We start from the raw sequence: 20097 nt of genomic DNA, 5'->3' as shown, positions 1-20097 counted from the left end.
GTAACTCAAGTTATGACCAAAATATTAAAGTTACACCGTGTTAAAAAATTCAAATCATAAAAACTTATTAAAAAAAACTTTAACCTCTTTTTATTTAATTATTTCATAAATCAATAAAAAATATTAACTTTCAATAAATTTAAATTTTATATCTGTTGGTCTTAATTTTTAAATTTATCATAGACACGCTAAGTCATTTCAAATCACTCCAGATCCGGGCATTCGCCCGTATAAGATTGAACCGGACCGACTGGTCCACGGCCGACACCCTCGTTATCCCCCTCGCCAAGAAATCTGCTCTTAAAAACAAAATTCGAATAAGAATTCTCTAAACCCCCAACATATAAAATAAGTAACGAGATTCAATAATCGGAAATTTTTTTAAGAATTTGATTGCAGAGTTGAAAGAATGGGGTCTTCTTCTTGTTCAGATGGAAGCTTGAAGCAACAATTAGAGGAATTACAGAAACAGCTTGGAAAGAAACAGAGATTCGAGGAGGCAGTTTCCTCCATCAATTCCCTTCTTAAACTCCATTATCCTTCAGCTTCTCCCTCCCTTCGCAAATCGGTGAGATCCCCTTTTCTTTATTCATCTTTTCTCTCTTCCAATTTAAAGCGGTAATTGAATTTTTACCTGCTATCTTTTTTCGTCGTTCAGTTTTATTCCATTGTTTGCCGTGTTGCTACCATTTTGAAGACCAGATACACCGCACCCGGTTTCTGGCTTGCCGGTTTACGCCTTTTCGAACTCTTGGAACCCCTTGTCTCTGATACTTCTGAAAAGAGTCATCTAAGGAATTGCATTTCTCAGGCTAAGCAACACTTGAATGAAATCGAAAACCCCGTCCAATCATCTGAATCTTCCGCCAACAGAGGTTTGTTTCCAAAACAATCCTTTGCTTTTTTCTTGCATGGACTTCTTTATTTTTGTTTAAGAACGGATGTGATATACAAGGATCCTACAAATATACACAGAAAAATCTAACCTTATTCATGTCAGTATCCGACCTTCATATTCAAGTTCGAGTAACATAGTTTTGAAGTATGTTCAGGAACATTGAAATGTTTAAAGTGATTTCTGTTTTGTTTTGCCCAAAAGGTTATCTATTTGAGGGACATCTTACCGTGGATCCTGAACCACCACAACCTCAATGGTTGGTCCAATCAAATCTCATGAATGCTTTTGCTTCTGCTGCGGCTGCCGAATCTTCTCAGGGTTCGGCCACAAATGTTAACACAGTGGAAAATGCTGCCAATGTGCTTGAACAGCTCATTGATCATCTTGATAGTGTTATACCAGAGGTGCTTTTTCTGCGATCTGCTAGTTGAGTATACATTGGTTTAAAGAAGTTGATTAGAATTTGAAACTCATGTGAATGGATTAATCTTTGTTTTCAAGATACTTGAGAATGAGGGTGGTGTTCGAAGAGTCCCACCAGCTAGTAAAGAAGTTGTCGCAAAGCTTCCAGTAATTACTCTCACAGAAGAAATCCTGGCTAAGCTTGGATCTGATGCTGAATGTGCAATATGCAAGGAGAACCTTCTTGTTGGTGATAACATGCAAGAATTGCCGTGCAAGCACACATTCCATCCTCCTTGTTTAAAGCCATGGCTGGTAATTAATAGTGCTTGATTTTATTTTATTAGTGATGGAGGATTAAATGCGATTGTGGATTATCTGTGTCTTATATTCAATGGTTTTTTGTGGCAGGATGAACACAATTCTTGCCCAATTTGTAGATACGAGCTGCAAACAGATGACCATGATTATGAGAGCTGGAAGGAGCGGGAAAAGGAGGCCGAAGAAGAGAGAAAAGGTGCTGCAAATGCTGTTCGTGGTGGTGAATACATGTATGTGTAGATGACTGGTCTTATTGGATTTATACTCAATTTTAATGATATTTCATTATTGTATTTATACATGTGACTAAGTGGTGTAATAAAGATACTGATTTTTTTAACATATTATATGGTTACCTTTTTAGCTCACCTCTATCATAGATTGCGGGTTTCTCTTGTTTTTTTCTTTTTCCTTTGGTTTCAGTATTAAGCTGCTTGCCGAGGACATGCTATAGGTCTACGGGTTTGACATGGTATGGAGTCGAGATGTGGTAATATCGTTGCTATGATCCATGATAAATAGTTATACATTGCCTCTAGCTCTTTGATGCTCTTATAATTTCCAAACAAGCTAGTAGTTTATACCATGGTAGTCGGTACCGTAACGGCCAGTACGTACTGTTCCAGTCCTAAACTGGTACCAAGTAGTTTATGTTTGGTTTCGGTCAAAATTTCAGTGCATTTTGATGATTTTGGTGTATTTTAGCCTGATTCGATCAATTCCAGCTTGTACCAGTGCGTACCGACCTGTACTAGTTGGTAAAAAATTTTACTTGGTTTATACAAGACTGCATTTCTAGCTGGTAGTTTGGATGAAGCAGAACCTTTTGTATCCTATACGAATGCTGCTTGTTGCTTTCTAAAGCAAATGGAGGAACTGTTGTAGGTTTTATTCTGATAGATTAGGATAATCTCATCAATGTAAGAGGAATAACAGTTGACTCTAAACATTTCTGTCTTTAATAAATTAAGAACCCATATATATGATTAATGAGTTTATTGGCTTCTCTTGGCTCAATACCGGGTGGACTTGAGAACTATGTTATTCGCATTGGGTCTCAGATGTGATGTGAGTGTTGATATGATATGGTTAGATATTTCTAAAGTTAGCTATGTATTTAGAGGAGGTCATATTCTTATACCTAATCTATGTGTTGGAGACGGGTATTTCAAGAAAAATAATGAGTGTTGGCATTTTTTTCTTCATTATACTTTTTCGGGTATCTTTCAAGAAGTTTGGATGTACAACATCTATAGTTTTGAAACATCTACACAAAAAAAGAAACATTGTGTGTATTTTTGGCCGCTCTTTATTTTTTTTTTCAATTTTTTCTCGAGTTATAACATATTCCAAATCCCTTTTACTCCTTTTTCTTTTTAAAATTTAATCTTTTTGTTCTTTTAGATTTCAAAATTTTTATTTAATTGTTAATATGGTTAAAGTTCTTTTATTAAATTTATTAGTATGATATTTTGAATATTAAAAAAATATTTATTTATTTATAATGTACTTAAATTTAATAAAAAATAAAAATTTTAGTAGTCAAAAAATAAAGAGATTAAATTCAAAACTTTCCTCGGGATAATGTCTTTAGTTTGTTCACTTGAGCTCTGGTTATTTACTTGGGTTACAAGCTCTGCAGGTTTTGAATGTTTTTTTTTTTAATAATAATTTTATTATAGATTATTATTATATCTGTTTTTTTAGAATACTTAGAATTATTTATAGTCTTTTTTCAACCCTTAAATAGAAGAATAATATGCTTCAATGTACTCAAATTTATAACTTTTTGTACCGACAACAATACTAATACTAATTAAGCTAAAAATTCAATCAACCTACAGATATTCAATGTTTCACTTTTATTTAAATGGCCTTTAGGGATGTCAACAAGGTAGTGACCTTTTTTTTTTTGCTTGCTTCGACTTTTATCTCATTTTTGTCTCTGGTTTTGTCAACCAGTCTTGAACTTAATTTTATTTAAAATTTCAATTCTTGCATCTGACTTCCAACTTCCAAAACAATCACAATTGATTCCATTTGTCTTGAAATTTTAAATGAAAATTTACAAGACTAAATAAATCACATATTATAAATTTTTATAAAAATTAAACTTCAAAGTTTACCTTTGAACTTTCATGTAATATGTATCATGTAATATATAATGTGGTAGATTGGTTTTGGGTTTTGAATATGACTGTAGATTAAATTATTTGATATTTTTCTATTATTTTATTTTTACCTAATAAAATATTAAAACATCCAAAAAAAGAAAAAAAAACAAGAAATACAACTTACCTGTTGAAAATTGGACGGGAAAAAAAATTTGAAATCCAAAACCAATGGTATAATAATATGTGGCATTCATTTATCTATTGCTGCCAAGTTAATGTGTAAATTAAATGATAATAAAAATCTGGGTACATTTATATATGGGAGAACGATACAAGTGTGAAATGAGATATTTTTGTATAAGTACTACATTGTATATTTGAAAGTAATTGTGACATTAATTCAAATAAAAAAGATATAATTAAAATATGTAAAAATAATTAAGATGTTATAAAATCTTAAAAAAGTCGTAAAAAATTTCTAGTTGAAACATATAAAATCTGTTATAAAATTAAAAAAATATATATTTTGGGTGAATTTAACTGAAGGATGTTGCAGAACTCGATTTAAGGAAAAAAAACCCTTATAAAATGGGATTGAAAGCTAGAAATTTGAATTATTTTGCCTAGATATTCTTTTAACACTAGTGTTATGAAATTAAGAAAAATTACACTCTTTAAATCAAGTATAAGAAAACCTAAAAATGTTATAGTTGTAAGAGTGGGTGAAGTTTGGATATAATAAGATATGGATTCACCAAACTCTGGCCATTTCCAGCCCAAGTCTCTAAACCTGAATGGTGTGATTCGTGGCTTAACTATCAGCATATATTCAAGTTTCCTCCTTCTCAACCAAAAGTTTTAGTGATTTTCCCGCAAAGTGCTTCTTTTCAGATTTTGTCTCCACAAATCACACCCATGGAGTTAGCCACGTCTTTCATCTCTGGCGCACAGCTGAACTTGCTTTGTCCCAAGAATCTCACAACCTCCACTTCCCGCTCTTACAAGCTTCCTAAAAGAACCAAGTTTCTGAGCCTTCACTCTCTGCTTCCACCCCCGTTTTCCAATGCCTTTATTTGCCAAGGAAGCAGCTTTGGTTTCATTAACAACTCTACCTCTACCTCAGGTGCCAATAGTAACATCTCTAACAGGTTTTACAAGAGGTTGAATTCTTGTTTGATCATACCCCCATCCGGAAACAAGAAACCACGTGCTATCATCAAGTTCTTAGGAGGTGCTTTCCTTGGAGCTGTCCCCGAAGTTACTTACAGGTACCTCGTTTTTCTCGTTTCCATGGTGGAATCAAAATAAGGTCCTTTTTGCTGATTTGGTTTTTTTTTTTTTTTGAAGTTACTTGATTGAGCTTTTGGCCAAGGAAGGATTTTTAATTATATCAGTGCCATACAATGTGACATTTGATCATGAACAAGCTACTAAACAAGTGTATGAGAGGTTCAATGCTTGCTTGGAGAACATTCTTGCTTTTGGATATCCAGATGCTAATCTTACTCCTGCTGATCTTGTTAATCTTCCACTTTTCTCTGTGGGTCACAGGTAAGTGTTTCTAAGTGGTTGTAATTTTTTTTTATGCTTAAGAAATAATATTATTTTAATTATATGATAATTGCAGCAATGGTGCTCTTCTTCAAGTACTCACAGGCAGTTATTTCTCTGAGAAGATACCAAAGGTTTGGTTTTTCTTTTTCCGGTTTTTGAAGCTTCTTTGTTGGTTGCAGTTTTGAAGAAGTTGATTTTACAATTTAGTTTTTGTAGGCAAAATGTAAAATTATGAAGTTTTAGATAGTGCAATTTATTATTAGGTTCAATAGTTCCTGGAGTGTGACAAAGAATGTTATCTCTTGTGGAAGGCTAATGCCATAATCTCATACAACAACAAGTCAGCAACAGAGGCGGTGCCATACTTTGAGCAGGTAATAGTCTTTATTTTATGAAAGGCAGCAAATATTGATTACGGTTACCTTAGGGCATATGTTTAATCTCCATGCCTAACCTGTTAGTAGAATTGCACTGGTATGTTGTTCTTGTCGCTTCTGATACCATTTCTTTTGCATGTTAACCATTATGTGAATAAAGAAGGTTCTAAGCTTAAATTGAAGGTAACATTTGGTAGACTTGCCCAAATTTATTAGTTTTTTGTTGTTGTTGTTAAGTGGTGTTATCTCACATCTATCAAAATTGGGCTTCTCCTATTTACAAAGGGTTTTAGATTGGATGCTTAACATGGTATCGGAGTCCAAGTTTGTTATGCTTTTCTACCTACCAAAGCCTGATGTGAGGTTGTCCACATGTAGGCCCTGTGAGCTATACATTTTTTTTTTTTGGGGGGGGGGTTGTTATGTTGTCACACCTATTAAGTACTTGGGCTCCTCTTATAACCAAATGATTTTTGGTCAGATGCTTATTCCTTTATTAGGGTTAATACTATATGTGTTGAGTTGGTTAATAAATTGCATGCATAAAAGATGATGGCTGTTATTAACTTTTGTCAGGTAAAAGCTACTAGAAACGAAGTTTTTTTGGTAAAGTATTAGCAAAAATGTGTTGTTAATGAGGCTTATTTTCTTGGGATCAACTAAAATTATTGGTAATGTTCTATTAAGCCTCTCATGTTTTTGCTTATTATTGATACTTCATCTGCCAGAGCTGTTTGATGTTGTTTATAAGTTTGCACTCTGGGAGCCTGTATGAAACTTGTTAGTTCTTGCTCTGGCATGTTTGTCTAATGAACTGTGTAATGGTAAAACTGGTGATAATACTTTGCAGTTGGGTCCTCTAGTTAGGCAGATGATGCCAATGGTAGAAACATCTCCAATGTATTCAATGGCTAGGAGTGCTTCAGGTAAATTACATTCTAACTCTTGCTTAGCGACTTTTGGCTTGCTAATAAATTTGGTGCTATACTGTGATAATTTTTTTCTTTTGGAATCATAGACTTGATGTCTTCCCCTGTTGTATAACAATGACTATTCAAAATACAGCATGATTTTATAATGCGTGTGCATTGTTAGCATACACATTATCCTTTTGTATGCATAAATAATATGAGATTTTTTGGATGTAATTTTTCATTGCAAACGCTGCAGATGATGCGTGGAAGATGTTTATTGACACTGCTGGAGCAATGATACCTGAAAGAGACCAAGAAGCCTTAGTCTCGTTCACCAATTTTGTGGATCAGTTACCCTCCGTTTTTGGTCAGGTATGTATCTGTCTTTTACAAAGTTGTCTGAGGTACTACATGAAGTGACCAAGTCTATTGTGCACTGTAATTGGTTCTTTCTTCTCTCTGCCATGCGGTTTCAACTTATTGTGTTTAGACATTTCTAGTGGATGATTGAGCAAATGTAACACAAAAGTGAGGATAGTGGTGATTTGCTAGTTTGATTAGACCAATTTCCCTCTATTGCTTCTTTGATGCTAGTGAGATTCCCCTGGACAGGTGGACATTAATTTTTTACTTTCACTTTGTAATCTTGTTTCCTTTAGGTCACACAAGGGATATCAGAGTTCAAGCCAACACCTTCTGAGAACCGTGAATGTTGCAAGAACAAATACAATGTCCAACATACACTTCTGGTATACATTTTGTGCATTCTATTTGGTTAATTAGATTTTGTAGGTTGCTATTGTGTTTATTCTTGCTAACCTACATCTCTTTTTAGGTGAAGTTCAACTTTGACACAATTGATGAAACTGATCTCCTTGAAGAGACATTGAAGCCTCGCGTGGAGTCTATTGCTGGGACGCTAGAAAAGGTCCAATTAAGTGGCAACCATATAACACCGTGTGTGCCGGTATGACATGTTTATTTCTTTCTGCCTCCCTTGTTCACCCCTGTCCCTCACTTTCTCTATACATCTGGCTGTGGCGAGCATGGCTACATTGAGTTTCCATGTTCATAACGGTACGCATCTTGAATATGTTAAATTTACTCTGCCTGATCAGGAACCAAAATGGCAAGCAGGATATGTATACACTCCGGCAGATGCTATTGTTCAGGGATTTAAGACTCTTTCACTGAGTGAAACTAAAGTGCTCTCAAGAACAATTTCTGATTGGTTCAGACGTTTTGAAGAGTAACTGCCAAAATTCGATGGTAAGTTGATTCTGTGCGGGCACACAGTTTATTGAAAATATAATTTATGAGATTATTGAGGTCCAAGGAATTAAAAATTAGATAGCTGCATGTGTATAGCCAAGCTGAATGAGCTTTCATATGTACCAACAAAAGAAAAGTAGGAATTGAACTTTAGACTACAAATGGATCAAAAAAGAATATAAAATGGGCCCCTGAGAGCTTCTTTTATCTGATATACATTTCTTGCTTGAATGTACATAATATGAATTTCATTAGCCGAATTGGTTGTAGGTCTCTTCCGAATCCATGAAATCAATGGGCAAATACTTTTCTCTATTTGAATATACATGGTTATGTAGCTTGTAAATGTTATTTCTGAGTGCATATATACTGGTGTATGATAAATACTTTCCTTTTTGCTTGGATTATCACCGTCTTTAACAGCTATTTTTCTAAACTTTTGGGTTCCAAAGAGGCTATGATCCTTTAAATGAATGAGGCTTATTTGTTAGTTGGCAAAATACGTTTTAAGTTTGAATCTTTCTTGTTTATTGGTATTTCCTTCATGCTTTTTTCTGGTGTATTTCTTCAATATACATGCTGTTAAGTGACTGATGCTCTCTTATCAAATAAGCCTAACCATGTTTTTGTGCTACCGTTGACCATTGTATGTATATTTTAGATAAGGGCCTTTCAGATGATGGTATTCCTCTTGAGAGTGTCATTGCATTAGCCATCAATTACAGCCCTAGCTTGGTTGCAAAACCTGCCAAACATTTTAGGATAGGCTCAATAAACTTTCTTATTACATGTTTTCTTGTTTTGAAAAGAGACGGAACAATACACCCTGCAAATGGGGGTTACCAAACTCTTATCTTTGTTGCTTAGATAATGATCTCCTTATATTAGTTGTAAGTTTCATTTTTCAGTCATATTTTAACCGGATTCTCACCGGAAGAAGCTGTAAGTTGCGTATCTGAAAACAAAAACAAAGCTCAAGTTGATTCATGCATTTATTCATTGACTTTATTGTTTTCGTTCTTGCTTTTGCATGAAACAGAATAAGAACAAAGAGACAAGTGACAGGCTACAATTTAAGACCCACCCTGTTACAAAAATTGCCCTCTTGGTTAAGCAAAAGGAAAGAAAAATAGTGCCATTCCTTGTAGGAAAGAAAAGGAAAATCGATTACTGTAATTTATGATTTTATCTTTGGTGGCATTTATAGAACTAAAATAAAAGAAGTTCTGGTATTCTTGTAAGTGGCCTATGCAGCAGTAGCTTTCACTTTCTCAATCAAGTCTGCGGCATCTTGGACAGTTGCGATGTTCTCAGCTCCGCCTTCTCCGACTGAAACTCCAAATTGTTCCTCCAACGCCATCATTATCTCCACCTGAAATGAATTTGACATCAAACAAAACATAAGAAATGAACCAGGATATTATGCTCATGATGTAAGAAACTGAAAGGGTTAACAAAAAAAAAAAAACCCAAATGTGATATGTCTTGTAAAAGGTGTAACGCACCGTGTCAAGTGAATCAGCTCCTAGATCAGCAAATTTAGTATCAGGAGTCACTGTGCTCGCATCAATTGACAATTGCTTGGCAATGGTATTTTGGACGGTTTTCAATGTCTCAGGTTGAGCCTAGTGGAATCCAATATGTAAGAAGACAATGAGCTTAATGACGATTTCATGTACTAAAGACAATTGTAATAAGAAAAAAAACCGAAACGAAGACATGGTCTACAAGTTTCTTACAAGAGAGCATGAAACTGGTGTCTTAAAGCAGCTAGATCGAGTCGAAAATTTGTTTCTCTCCTTGGAGAATTGAGTCTTTGGAATAAGTTTCAATCCATTACATACTACTGGACATCCCTGCAATAAAAACTTGGTTGGATGAGATCTACACATGATGAGCCAGTATTATTTACATAGGTAGAAAAGTCCCAAAGTTTTTATTTTGTCATTAAACCGAGACCTCATTGGTCGGTTCAATCTGCCTTTCTATTCACATTGGAGTTTTTTTTTTTTTTTTTACAAAAAGGGGTAAATCACTTACAATGGTGGTGAAGCTTTTGTGCTGAGAAATAGATCCTTTGGCAAAAGGAATTGTAGCAGGGGCGGGCAATGAAGATGCGGAGATTGAAGCAAAAGCAGCCATTGGAATTGGATTGACTAAAATGCAGGCTGAAAATAACGAGATATATAGGGTATTACAAATAGTGAAAAGGAAGTAAATTGATGAAGAAACTCAAAGTTGTAGATATATAAATAGAGAAAATGTTGTAGACAAAGCCAGAAAGTGTCCGGGGAGTTACATGAGCACCCGATGATGATTCCAATGTTTGATTTGGTTTTTTTTAATGACTTTTAGAATGGGGCGGTCACTTCCATGGATGTTCCGTGTTTGCTTATGCTATGCAAATTGGACCGTTGTTTTCTATTTGCAGAAATTCACCACTGCATGCATGGTATGGTAACAGTAGAACAGTTACCTCCTATCCTATCAAGTGCTTGCATTCAAATGTTAAATATTATTACATTTACACTTCAAAATATTAATAAGATAAGAAAATTGATGTGTTTGCGGTTTATAATCAGAGAGACCGTGGGCTGGCAGTTTCTATTGGGTGAAACTTGTCATAATTCAAAACCATAATCAAAGCCATATTATATGTATAGAAAATTTGATATGCTGCATTGCACTGCTCTGCTCTCTTATGTTGGGGATTTTGTGTAAGGTGTTGTTTGTTAGTGGCAGGTTGAAATTTGAAATGGTCCCACCGCCACCAACCCTCCCCCAGTTATGGCGGAAAGTGACCTTACGCTTTCGACCGTAAATGGCTTAGAGATCAAAAAGACTGCGAGACGGGATGCATCATCTTGCATAATAAAAAAATTCCAACCATCCATGAATTTTGAAATAATTTGTTTTATTTTTCTTTTTGAAAAATTGGATGTGACGAAATGAATTTTTTTAAAACTGTCTATCGAATGGTTCTAATAATTGTTTATTTATTTTATCTTATTTTATTATAAAAATTATTATTTTACTTATATATAATTGTTAGAATGATAAAAATATGTAAAAATGTCATAAAAAACCATATGTATTTAAATAATAAAAAATATTGAAGTGAGATGAGGCGTGAATAAAATAAATGTATTTAATATTTATAAAAATGATGGTAATTTTTAAAATTATACATCCACCATAAAGTAAAATCGATAATAAAGCAAAACATGATAGTTGTGGAAGGAAGATGATGTATTTGACAAATTTTTACCTTTTCTTGTTCTATTGTCATTTTTAATTATGCTCATATTTTTATATCTAAAAACATTAATAATCTAATTTTAAATATTTAATAATGTTATTAAACTTTGACTGAATTTGAAATTAAAAAAACATTATTTCCTTTTTTAAAATACAACACTCAAAATTTAAATTTTACTTAAAAAAATATTAATTTTTTATCATTTAATCATACAAATTAATTTCATCGTCCATGGAAATTCAAAATAGAACCCAAATAAGTGATATTATTATGGTGAAGGGAAGGGTGAGGTAAATGGTGGCCAGCTATCATGGTCCCTTTCCGTGGGTTCCCACGTGGCAACGTGCCTCTATTTGCAGCCTCATTGATCTGGCACGTGGCATCCAGTTGTCAGCAAAAGTTCCAACCTCCTCCCCTCACTGAAAAATTATAGCCGTGCGATTATGAGCGGTCCCATCATGTCCGTCAGTCATTGCAGGCGGTCCCACCCCCAATCTTGGGCATTTTGATAATCAATTCCACCACCACCTTCTGTTCCAGGGTAAGAGGGAAAAAAAGAAACCTACAGTTCTGCACCTCAACAGTCGTTTATATTCATTTCGCTAATAAATTTATAAATTAATTTATGTTTCTTTATTAAATGGAATAAATGGAAAGCATTTTAAAATTAATTTATTAAGCGAAATCAATATAAACAATTTTTTTATGAATATTATCATGATAGTTGGTATTGTTCCGGTGTCACTCATATCCGCCGGAATAATAAATCGGAACATCAAATTTTGAGTTCCATTTTGATACAAATTTAGATTGTTACAATTGGTACCAGTGCATACCCATTGGAATATGGTGTGGTTTTAAAAATTTAAAAATATTTATTTTAGACTTGTTGAATATGCATAGAATAAAATAATTTTATTGTTTAATTTATAAAATAGATTTTTACTTGTTTATTTTGAGATTATGTGTTGTCTAATGATTGTATTTGTGAGGCTAATTAAATAATATTTTAATTAATGAGTATTTTATTTTTAATTTTTTGATATCTTAAAATTTACATAAGGTGATACTTAAACTTATGCTACCAATATTTTTAAAATATATATATGTTTTTATCATTTTAATCAAAATTTTATTTTTATGAATATTTTATATTTGAAATTTATTTAATTTTATTATTTAATATTTATAAATGCTTTTTATATTTGTAAAAATAATAGTACCAATAGAAAAACAGTATGTAATGAGTAGTTTAATAAAATGTCTAGAGTTGGGTTTAAAACTCTTGTGTTCCAGGATTGTTATATAATTAATATTATCTATACTGTTATATAACAGTACATAAAAGTAAGGTCCCAACAGCCCTACCACTTAACGCTACTTTTGGTTTGCCTTCCTTTATTTTATTAAATTTTAGTTTTTACTCTTGTACTATATTAAAAATTGAATTTTAATGTGTATTTAGATAATATTATTAATTATTTTAATTAAAATGTTAATATCACATTACAACTAAAAAAGTATTTTATATTGATGAGATTTCGGTCAGTATTTTTAAGAAAAATGTTAATTAATAATTTAAATACTATTTTTATTGTTACAAAATATCACACTAAGTTGTTAATATTTTAATTTCAAGATATTACACCAATAAATTTAATAAAAGAATTTAAAGGTGATAACAATTAAACTTAAATTTTTAAATTTAGAAATTAAATGGACTAAATTCCATGAATGAAATGTGTAAAGACTTAAAAAAGTATATTTAAATATTTAATTTTTTTATATATAAATTTACACAAAAAAAAAAATCAATCCAACACAAAAAGTGTATAGCAATTATAAATAATTGAATCGTAGCAATTCATTAATTTATATTTAAAAATGAGAAACATATTTATTTGTGATTTGTTAACCTTTCAGGAACATATTTTTGCTCTTTACAAATTTGTTGAATTATATTGTTGATAAATATTTCCATGATTATATTCTTGGTAAATATAATTCAAACAAATAAAGATGAACAATTTTTAAAATTTTAATAAACACAAAGGAACAAGTTAAGAAAAGATGAAGGCAAACAAATAAAGATTAATGACAAAAATATTCTTATTTAACAAAAAATAAATGGATGATGAATAAGGAATATAAATACAAAAGTTGATGTACTTCTCACCGGATTTTCCATGGGTGAGTTTGGAGGTGAACATAAATGAATGAAAAAGAGTATTCTACATTTAATAATCATATTGAGCCGTAATTACTGTTGCTTCAGCTTTTCATGCTAAGCCTAAGGCATTCATTCCCGTTTACAAAGACACAACTGTTACACATGGAGACCAACTTGATTAAAGGGGACCAAAACTCACCTTCGCCAAAACAACCACCCCGGAAAATGTATATTTCTGGTTTTGTTTAGAATAGAGGTTTGTTTCTTTTCTAAAATGAAATATTAGTGTTGTACATTATTCAAATTTTATTACAAAATTGTAATTTAAACATGGTGATTACACCCTAATACCTACAACCTCTATGTATTGCTGTAAAAGGATCAAAGGGTTAGAGTTGATTTACAATGTAGTGAGTGTGAATGGGAGACCCGCTGCATGCAGAGAGAGAAAAACAGCAATCCTTTTCATCCGAGTTTCGCAACTTTGAAGTTGGTTTGTTTTTCACTTTTTCTCCTCAAAAAGTAGTGTACAATTTGCATGTGAATGATGCATTTATTTTCCCTCTCGTGTTTTCTAATATTTTATTTTTTATCCAAGCTAGCTAGTTATTTCTATCTCTGTTTTTGCTTAAATATTCTCTCTCTCTCTCTCTACCAGCCTTGTTTTCTATTCTAAAAGAAACAGATTAAACACACACACATATATATATATATAGCAGATTAAAAGCACTTGAGTCTAGCATGATTTTATTTTCTGATAGTCTGATCAGTTATCGTGCATGCAATTCAAATTATAATTCCCTAATCATTTAATAATTAACATCGTACGGTCAAAAAATGAATTTGTGTCAGAATTAGTATTCGAGACATTTCAAAAGGTTTCCAGATTTATTTTCTAATTTATTATTAGTGATTAATTTAGTTATGATTAAGAAAATTAGTTGTGGTAAGGAAATAAAAATTAGTGGGGCAAATGTCTTCAGGGTGAGAAACAAAATTGGAAAGGAGTAATGTCTTAAAATGGTTATCAGCCCAAGGGCATGAGAGCAAATAGAGTAATAGGTGAGATTTGTTATAGCCAGCAATTATTTTCTATTCATTTTCATGAATTGTTTGAAAACATTTTCTCTCAAACAATTTCATTCTTGATTTTTAATCACTCAATATTAGTAAGGTAAACATGTTTTCTGTTTTTCTTGAATACAAACATTTGATTTCGGCAAAGTAAAACTTCACATTTAATTCATTACAATTAATTTCAGTTTTTGAAATCATGGTTTCACCATCTTTCATCTTTTCCTTTGTTCACATCAATTTCACTCATAGATAGCGCTTTAATTTTGTGTTTTTCTTGAAGATTTTTTGGTTACACTACAACAAAACTAACTTTTAACGGCGTTTTTTTAGGCCTTTAGCGGCGCTTTTACAAGCGCCACAAAAAACGCCGCTATAGATGGCGCCACAAAAGTTTGCGGCATTTTTTTTAAAAAACGCCGTTAAAGGTCGCGACCTTTAACGGTGCTTTTCCCACAAACGCCGCTAAAGGTCATGAAATTTTAAAAAAATATATATTATAAAATATTATAAAGGTCATGAAAAATTAAAATTCATTCTCAAAATATTGAGGAGAATAATATCCATGATATAAATATAAAAATTTTCTATTAAAATTCATTATCAAATTAAATTTTGTATGAAAATTTTAACTTTAAAACTAAATATAAAATTTGATGAATTCAAATTTAGAATTTAAAATAATAAATTAATAACAAAACTTAGAACTCAAGTTATTAAATATTAAAATAAAAATAAAAATATAGAATCAAAACTAAAATAAATAATAAAAATTAGATTAAATATAAAGATATAAATAAAATACAGCAAGTCTTTTACTAACAGCAAGTCCAAATACAGCATCTTGTTTATTAATAAAAACAACAAAACATCTAAATTGTTTATAGATATCCATGATACATTATGCATGACCGACACATCACCTATTTAACCACCAATCAAATACACAATCAGAGATTCTAAATTTCCACTCCTCACTAAATTCAAAGTATACATCATTAGACACAATTTGTCCAGTCTGATTTGAGATGGACTGATAAAGAAGAGCTTCGGTTCAATATAGAACTAGGTACAATCCTGAACCAAGATGGCATATTATGACATTCTTTTACTCTCTATCCTTCTTGTTGATATCAGAAAACACATGCTATCAGAACATCAAATTTGAAGTGGACCAAATTTCCAGTTTTTCATGTCAAACGTTGAGTGCATACCAACCATGATTGATAGACAACAAGGATCTAGATAACCAAGGAACATTACACCTACTAGACTACCAGCAAGGCAGCCAATGAGTTGTCAATATATCCAGCCATCAACCATGTTTGACACAGATCCAAAATTCTTGCCAGTATCAAGCTGTCATAGAATTACTCAGCCAAGCATCTCAAGTCTGAGCATCATAGATTAAAACCAATTATTGTAATCATGTCATCGCTTTATACACCAATGAAAGAGGACATTAATAATAAAAACTATGAGGCTGAAAGAAGGGAAGATGGTACAGGAGAGGAAACAGACCAAACTAATCAAATTTAAAACCAAACAACCAGATAACTGGCCTTTAAGAATCAATGATGGCATGCAGCCTTAGCTTCAATCCTTTAATATTGTTCTAAAGAACGTCGAAACCCCAAAACACTAATGAAAAGAGAATATTCAATTGGGGAGTTTGAAGGTGACTAATAACTTGAAATGACCCTCATATAGTCCCCCAAGTACCTCTAGAATAAAAGAAAACATAAAAGCAAAAAAAAAAAATATAACCTTGAAGCTCACACCTCGCAAGATGTGCTTTTCTCCAAATGATTTGTACACGTTTCGGCATTCAATGAGAACATCAGAATCATCTTCATGCTTCACTTCCTTGCTCCAATTCCCAGATTTAGATGATTCCTACAAACATATCCATGCAAATCACCATGGTGAGACTAGAAAACTATATATATATATATCTAAAATCAAGTCTTTAAGGTCCTAAGGCTATTTTACTTGAAATAAAAAAAATATATATAAAATATATGTTAGAAAAGATATTGCGATTTAGTTATTTGTTCCTTTGTAATATACTGGTTAGGCTTTCTAGTTTATCTGAATAAAGGTCGAGTGATCGGCATAAAATGGGAATCAAAGCAACTGCAGTGAAGGTCCATATCAATTCATCATACTACATAATAATAAAGAGAATTTAGGAGCAAAAATGTAAAAAGTGTTTATGAGCAGAAGAATGCTTACATTTAAGGCAATGATGTGAAGTGACAAATGTAAGGCAGTAGATAAAGTAGATAAAATCTTTGGTTGCAATTACTGATTGAAAATACACTTGAACAGCTTGTAAAGTCCTTGCTCTTGGCCTCTGCATAACATATAGAATAGGTTCAACACAATAAAAACCTGCAAGATAAAAAACAAAAGTAGGGAAAAAAGAATCTACCAAAAATATGTATATGAAGTCAAAAATGGCCCAAGTTACAAGACTAGCAACTGGCTAAATATTACATCTTATAAATTTAATTATAAATTAACAGCCAATCAGCTCCTCGACAAGGTGGTCTCTCTATGAATTTATGATTGAGTTCAATGAAGGAAATAACACCTTAATAAGGAAGATCAAATAGAAAAATTATCCAATTTTTATGTTATTTATTACAAGTTTAGTTTCTTTCCATAACCTCAATTTCAGAAGCAACGGTTTTTTACCTGCACTGCGCTAGAGCTTCACCATTTGCACCATTAATCCATTTATCCTGCATTATGCACCATTTTTCCTATAATACAGTAAGTACATAAAAAACACATCATGGAACAACAAGACAATATAACCCTCAATCACCTTTTCTTTCTTTGACAGCTTGAAAGCCATTGAAACGAGTTACAGCATCAGAAATAAATAGTGCAGGCCATGCAGTAACAACAAAGTTCAATGACCATGAACAATACTATTTCAAAGAAAAAGTATCACATGAATCTGTCTATCAGAAATAAATATTTATATCCTTTTTCCCTTTGAATAAACTGATAGTCAATAGAGAAAGGGAAAGAAGCTGACAATTTCACTAGGTTGGATATGTTGCCATAAGAAGCCGGAATCTCTGTTCCACCAAAATTGTTATTATCAAGTTGGCTGCAATACAAACAAATACTAGTATGAGATGTAATCAAAATTCCATCCAATTCAAGATATTAACTAACGGTAAACTTACAGTATTCTCAATTTAGGCATCTGTGAAAACTCTGGTGGTAGATTCCCCATTAAGTTATTGTTGTCCAGCAGACTGCACATCCATCATGGATATAAGCTATATTAAGGTGATTCATCCATAACAGCCCGGAATTTGTGACAATGGAATTAGTACTGAGCTTACAAATGTATAAGTGCAGGCATGCTGCTGAGCTCTGACGGAATCTGCCCACTGATTGAGTTGTTGTTCATGTGACTGCAGTTAACAAAATGCATAGAAAAATTATTATATTAATGCATTACTTCATAACATAAAAAGCATTTAAATTTAATTTAGTAGTATTATTTACTCACAAGTGTCTGCAGCTGATGAGGTTGACAAAAGATTTGGGCAGTGAACCTGTTATCTGATTCAAATCCACCTGAAACATCAACAAGTTAGGAAGAAAGCCGAGCTCGTCGGCCAAAGGTCCTGAAAGCTGATTCCCACTTAAAAGCCTGCAACCATGATCACTAATTTCTGCATTCATTTACTTGAAACTTGCTTTTGTTAGCTTCTGAATATGAGTTTGCTTACAGGAACTTCAATGATTTTATATTGCCTATCTCCTTAGGTATACTTCCTGTAATATTGTGATTCCACATAAAATTCCTGCACCAAGTAAGGAGTCATTGATGGTAAGGCAAGAATTTGGTGAACTTGAGTAAATATCTGAAGTCTCCAAAACATTGGCACCACTTACAGTACAGTCAAATTAGATAGCTGGCCAAGTTCAGGAGCAAGCTTTCCAGTAAGATTCAAGTTTAGCATCCGCCTGCCCAAAACATTACAACGTATCACTCATTTTAAACAAAATAATGATGGCAACCAATGAATACATGAAAATACATACAGTTCTTGAATATGCAAAAAGCCATCAGGTTGAGGCATGGTGCAGATTACTCCGGTCCAGTTCGAAACGCAAGGATCTCCTTTTATCCAGTTCCTTAGATTTTTTCTCGGATCTTTGAGCTTACGCCGAATAGCTTGCAGTGCGTCAATTGGAAAATTCAACACAGGCATTTCGAAACTGGTTTAACAATGTAATATGATGAAGTAACAAAGAATATATTATAAACCAAACAAAATCAACCTCACCCTCGTGATCATCTCCGATGCCATTAGCAGAATTTTCCTACAAATTATGATTGTCAAAATAAAAAGGGGGGGTTAAAGTAGCTAAGTCAAGCAAATTATTACTCAAAATAAAAGAAATAACCTTGAACTTCGTTTACCTGTTTTTGTTGTAGGCTTTCATTTGTTTTTCATACTCAACCTTCCTTTGTCCAGATTTGACCTCATAAGGGGCTTTTTCCTTTATAAATACAAGCATTAAAATCATAATGATAATGCATATGCATAAATTCAGAACAGTAAGCCACACAGAATTTCTGTCATTCAAAAATCAATGCCCATCGAAAACTAGAACACATTGCTATCCATATAAAAAGATTTCCAGCACTTACTTCCTCAGACATGGATTTCCACATCTCTTCCGCAGCTTTACCAACCTTCAAGCAAAGAAGTTCAAAGAAACAACCCCCAAAGTCATTTACAAAACATGCATCCAATATCATGCTCGAAGGGGTACTAATTCACTTACAGCTGATACAGCCTTCACATTAGGATTTTCCTTCTTGAAAATACCCCTAAATTCCTCACTGGCATTTAATAAGAAAATAAAGAAGAAATTGAACAAAGAATGCCTGTCAGACTGGAAAAACAAACACAATGGTTAACGCACCAATAAGCCATCAAAGACAAAACATACAAGCACTTACATCTGAAAATGACTTTAAAAAGTTAGAACGGTTGCTTTTGGGGATGGGGTCAATGCTTTTTGTCGTAGAACATGATTTTCATCTTCTAAATGTGAGAGCTTCTTCCTCGTTCTCCTTCTCTTCAACTTCCATTTGTTTCTCCAAAAACCTTAACAGATCGAGAGAAAAGAAGTAGCTATGGTGGGTGAATTTAGTGCAGTGAAATGAAAAGGAAAAAGGAAATTTGGGGGCAAATTTTGAGAGTAGAAGGAAAAAAGAAATTTGAGGGATTTGGTTATCGAGCGGTATTTTGTGTTTTTTTATAAAAAAAATAATGGCCCGGCGTTTTCTAAAAAAAAGGCCACTATTTCTTAATTTTAATTTTTTTAGCTCAACTTTTGCGGCGTTTTATTTAAAAACGCCACTATTTCTTAATTTTAATTTTTTTTTATTTTTAACATATTTTTTTCTATTTTTTTCTTTCAAAATTTTTATATTGAGATTATCATTTTTTTAAAGTTTTTTATTTTGAATATTAAACTTTTTAACTGAAATATGGACTAAATTTTTAAATATTAAATCTTCAAGTTTTTATTTTTGATTTAATCATAGACATTTTAAAAAATAAATACATCAATATATTTTATATTGAATAAATATAAATATTTATGTATGCAATATAAATATAAAATGATGTTATATCAATAGTTGTGTTAATAATTTACAAGAACTAGATCAAATTAAAATTTATATATACAATT

At 32.4% G+C, this 20097-nt stretch overlaps 4 protein-coding genes across 35 annotated transcripts; 2 read left to right on the top strand and 2 right to left on the bottom strand.

Annotated features, from left to right (window-relative positions):
* The first annotated feature begins 201 nt into the window (after positions 1–201).
* On the top strand, positions 202–1963 carry LOC121230661 (E3 ubiquitin-protein ligase AIP2). The gene is made up of 5 exons (XM_041115791.1): positions 202–568; positions 659–875; positions 1100–1302; positions 1400–1615; positions 1712–1963. Exons 1-5 carry the CDS (start codon positions 410–412, stop codon positions 1859–1861), a joined length of 945 nt encoding a protein of 314 aa, XP_040971725.1. The 5' UTR covers positions 202–409; the 3' UTR covers positions 1862–1963.
* A 2531-nt stretch (positions 1964–4494) lies between these two features.
* Positions 4495–8167, top strand: LOC121202941 (uncharacterized). 2 transcript variants are annotated; one of them, XM_041115789.1, is made up of 9 exons: positions 4495–5003; positions 5083–5286; positions 5363–5420; positions 5562–5663; positions 6517–6592; positions 6837–6952; positions 7240–7329; positions 7416–7547; positions 7699–8167. In XM_041115789.1, the coding sequence occupies exons 1-9, from the start codon at positions 4651–4653 to the stop codon at positions 7831–7833; spliced, it is 1266 nt and encodes a 421-aa protein (XP_040971723.1). In that variant the 5' UTR covers positions 4495–4650; the 3' UTR covers positions 7834–8167. The 2 variants fall into 2 exon arrangements, with proteins under 2 accessions (XP_040971723.1, XP_040971724.1); XM_041115790.1 differs by having other exon boundaries at positions 4496–5003; positions 5601–5663.
* A 655-nt stretch (positions 8168–8822) lies between these two features.
* On the bottom strand, positions 8823–10304 carry LOC107901003 (acyl carrier protein 1, chloroplastic). 2 transcript variants are annotated; one of them, XM_016826818.2, is made up of 5 exons: positions 10152–10304; positions 9893–10020; positions 9592–9708; positions 9358–9477; positions 8823–9224 (listed from the first exon to the last, which is right to left on the bottom strand). In XM_016826818.2, the coding sequence occupies exons 2-5, from the start codon at positions 9992–9994 to the stop codon at positions 9099–9101; spliced, it is 465 nt and encodes a 154-aa protein (XP_016682307.2). In that variant the 5' UTR covers positions 9995–10020; positions 10152–10304; the 3' UTR covers positions 8823–9098. The 2 variants fall into 2 exon arrangements, with proteins under 2 accessions (XP_016682307.2, XP_016682306.2); XM_016826817.2 differs by lacking the exon at positions 10152–10304 and having other exon boundaries at positions 9893–10144.
* Positions 10305–15148: 4844 nt separating this feature from the next.
* On the bottom strand, positions 15149–19715 carry LOC107913000 (probable LRR receptor-like serine/threonine-protein kinase At5g37450). 30 transcript variants are annotated; one of them, XM_041115777.1, is made up of 16 exons: positions 19358–19672; positions 19180–19237; positions 19043–19087; positions 18812–18891; positions 18430–18711; positions 18280–18351; positions 18114–18188; positions 17891–18034; positions 17721–17792; positions 17559–17630; positions 17405–17479; positions 17189–17206; positions 17056–17123; positions 16591–16749; positions 16123–16251; positions 15149–15748 (listed from the first exon to the last, which is right to left on the bottom strand). In XM_041115777.1, the coding sequence occupies exons 5-13, from the start codon at positions 18597–18599 to the stop codon at positions 17108–17110; spliced, it is 714 nt and encodes a 237-aa protein (XP_040971711.1). In that variant the 5' UTR covers positions 18600–18711; positions 18812–18891; positions 19043–19087; positions 19180–19237; positions 19358–19672; the 3' UTR covers positions 15149–15748; positions 16123–16251; positions 16591–16749; positions 17056–17107. The 30 variants fall into 30 exon arrangements, with proteins under 30 accessions (XP_040971711.1, XP_040971713.1, XP_040971714.1 ...); XM_041115779.1 differs by having other exon boundaries at positions 16591–16711; XM_041115780.1 differs by having other exon boundaries at positions 16137–16251; positions 16591–16711.
* Positions 19716–20097: the final 382 nt, after the last annotated feature.

The sequence above is a fragment of the Gossypium hirsutum genome, chromosome A06 (genome assembly GCF_007990345.1).
Source record: "Gossypium hirsutum isolate 1008001.06 chromosome A06, Gossypium_hirsutum_v2.1, whole genome shotgun sequence".
In the NCBI taxonomy this organism is placed as follows: Eukaryota; Viridiplantae; Streptophyta; class Magnoliopsida; order Malvales; family Malvaceae; genus Gossypium; species Gossypium hirsutum.
Note: the sequence above shows the minus strand (reverse complement) of the source record. Positions and strands in the feature narration are given on the sequence as shown.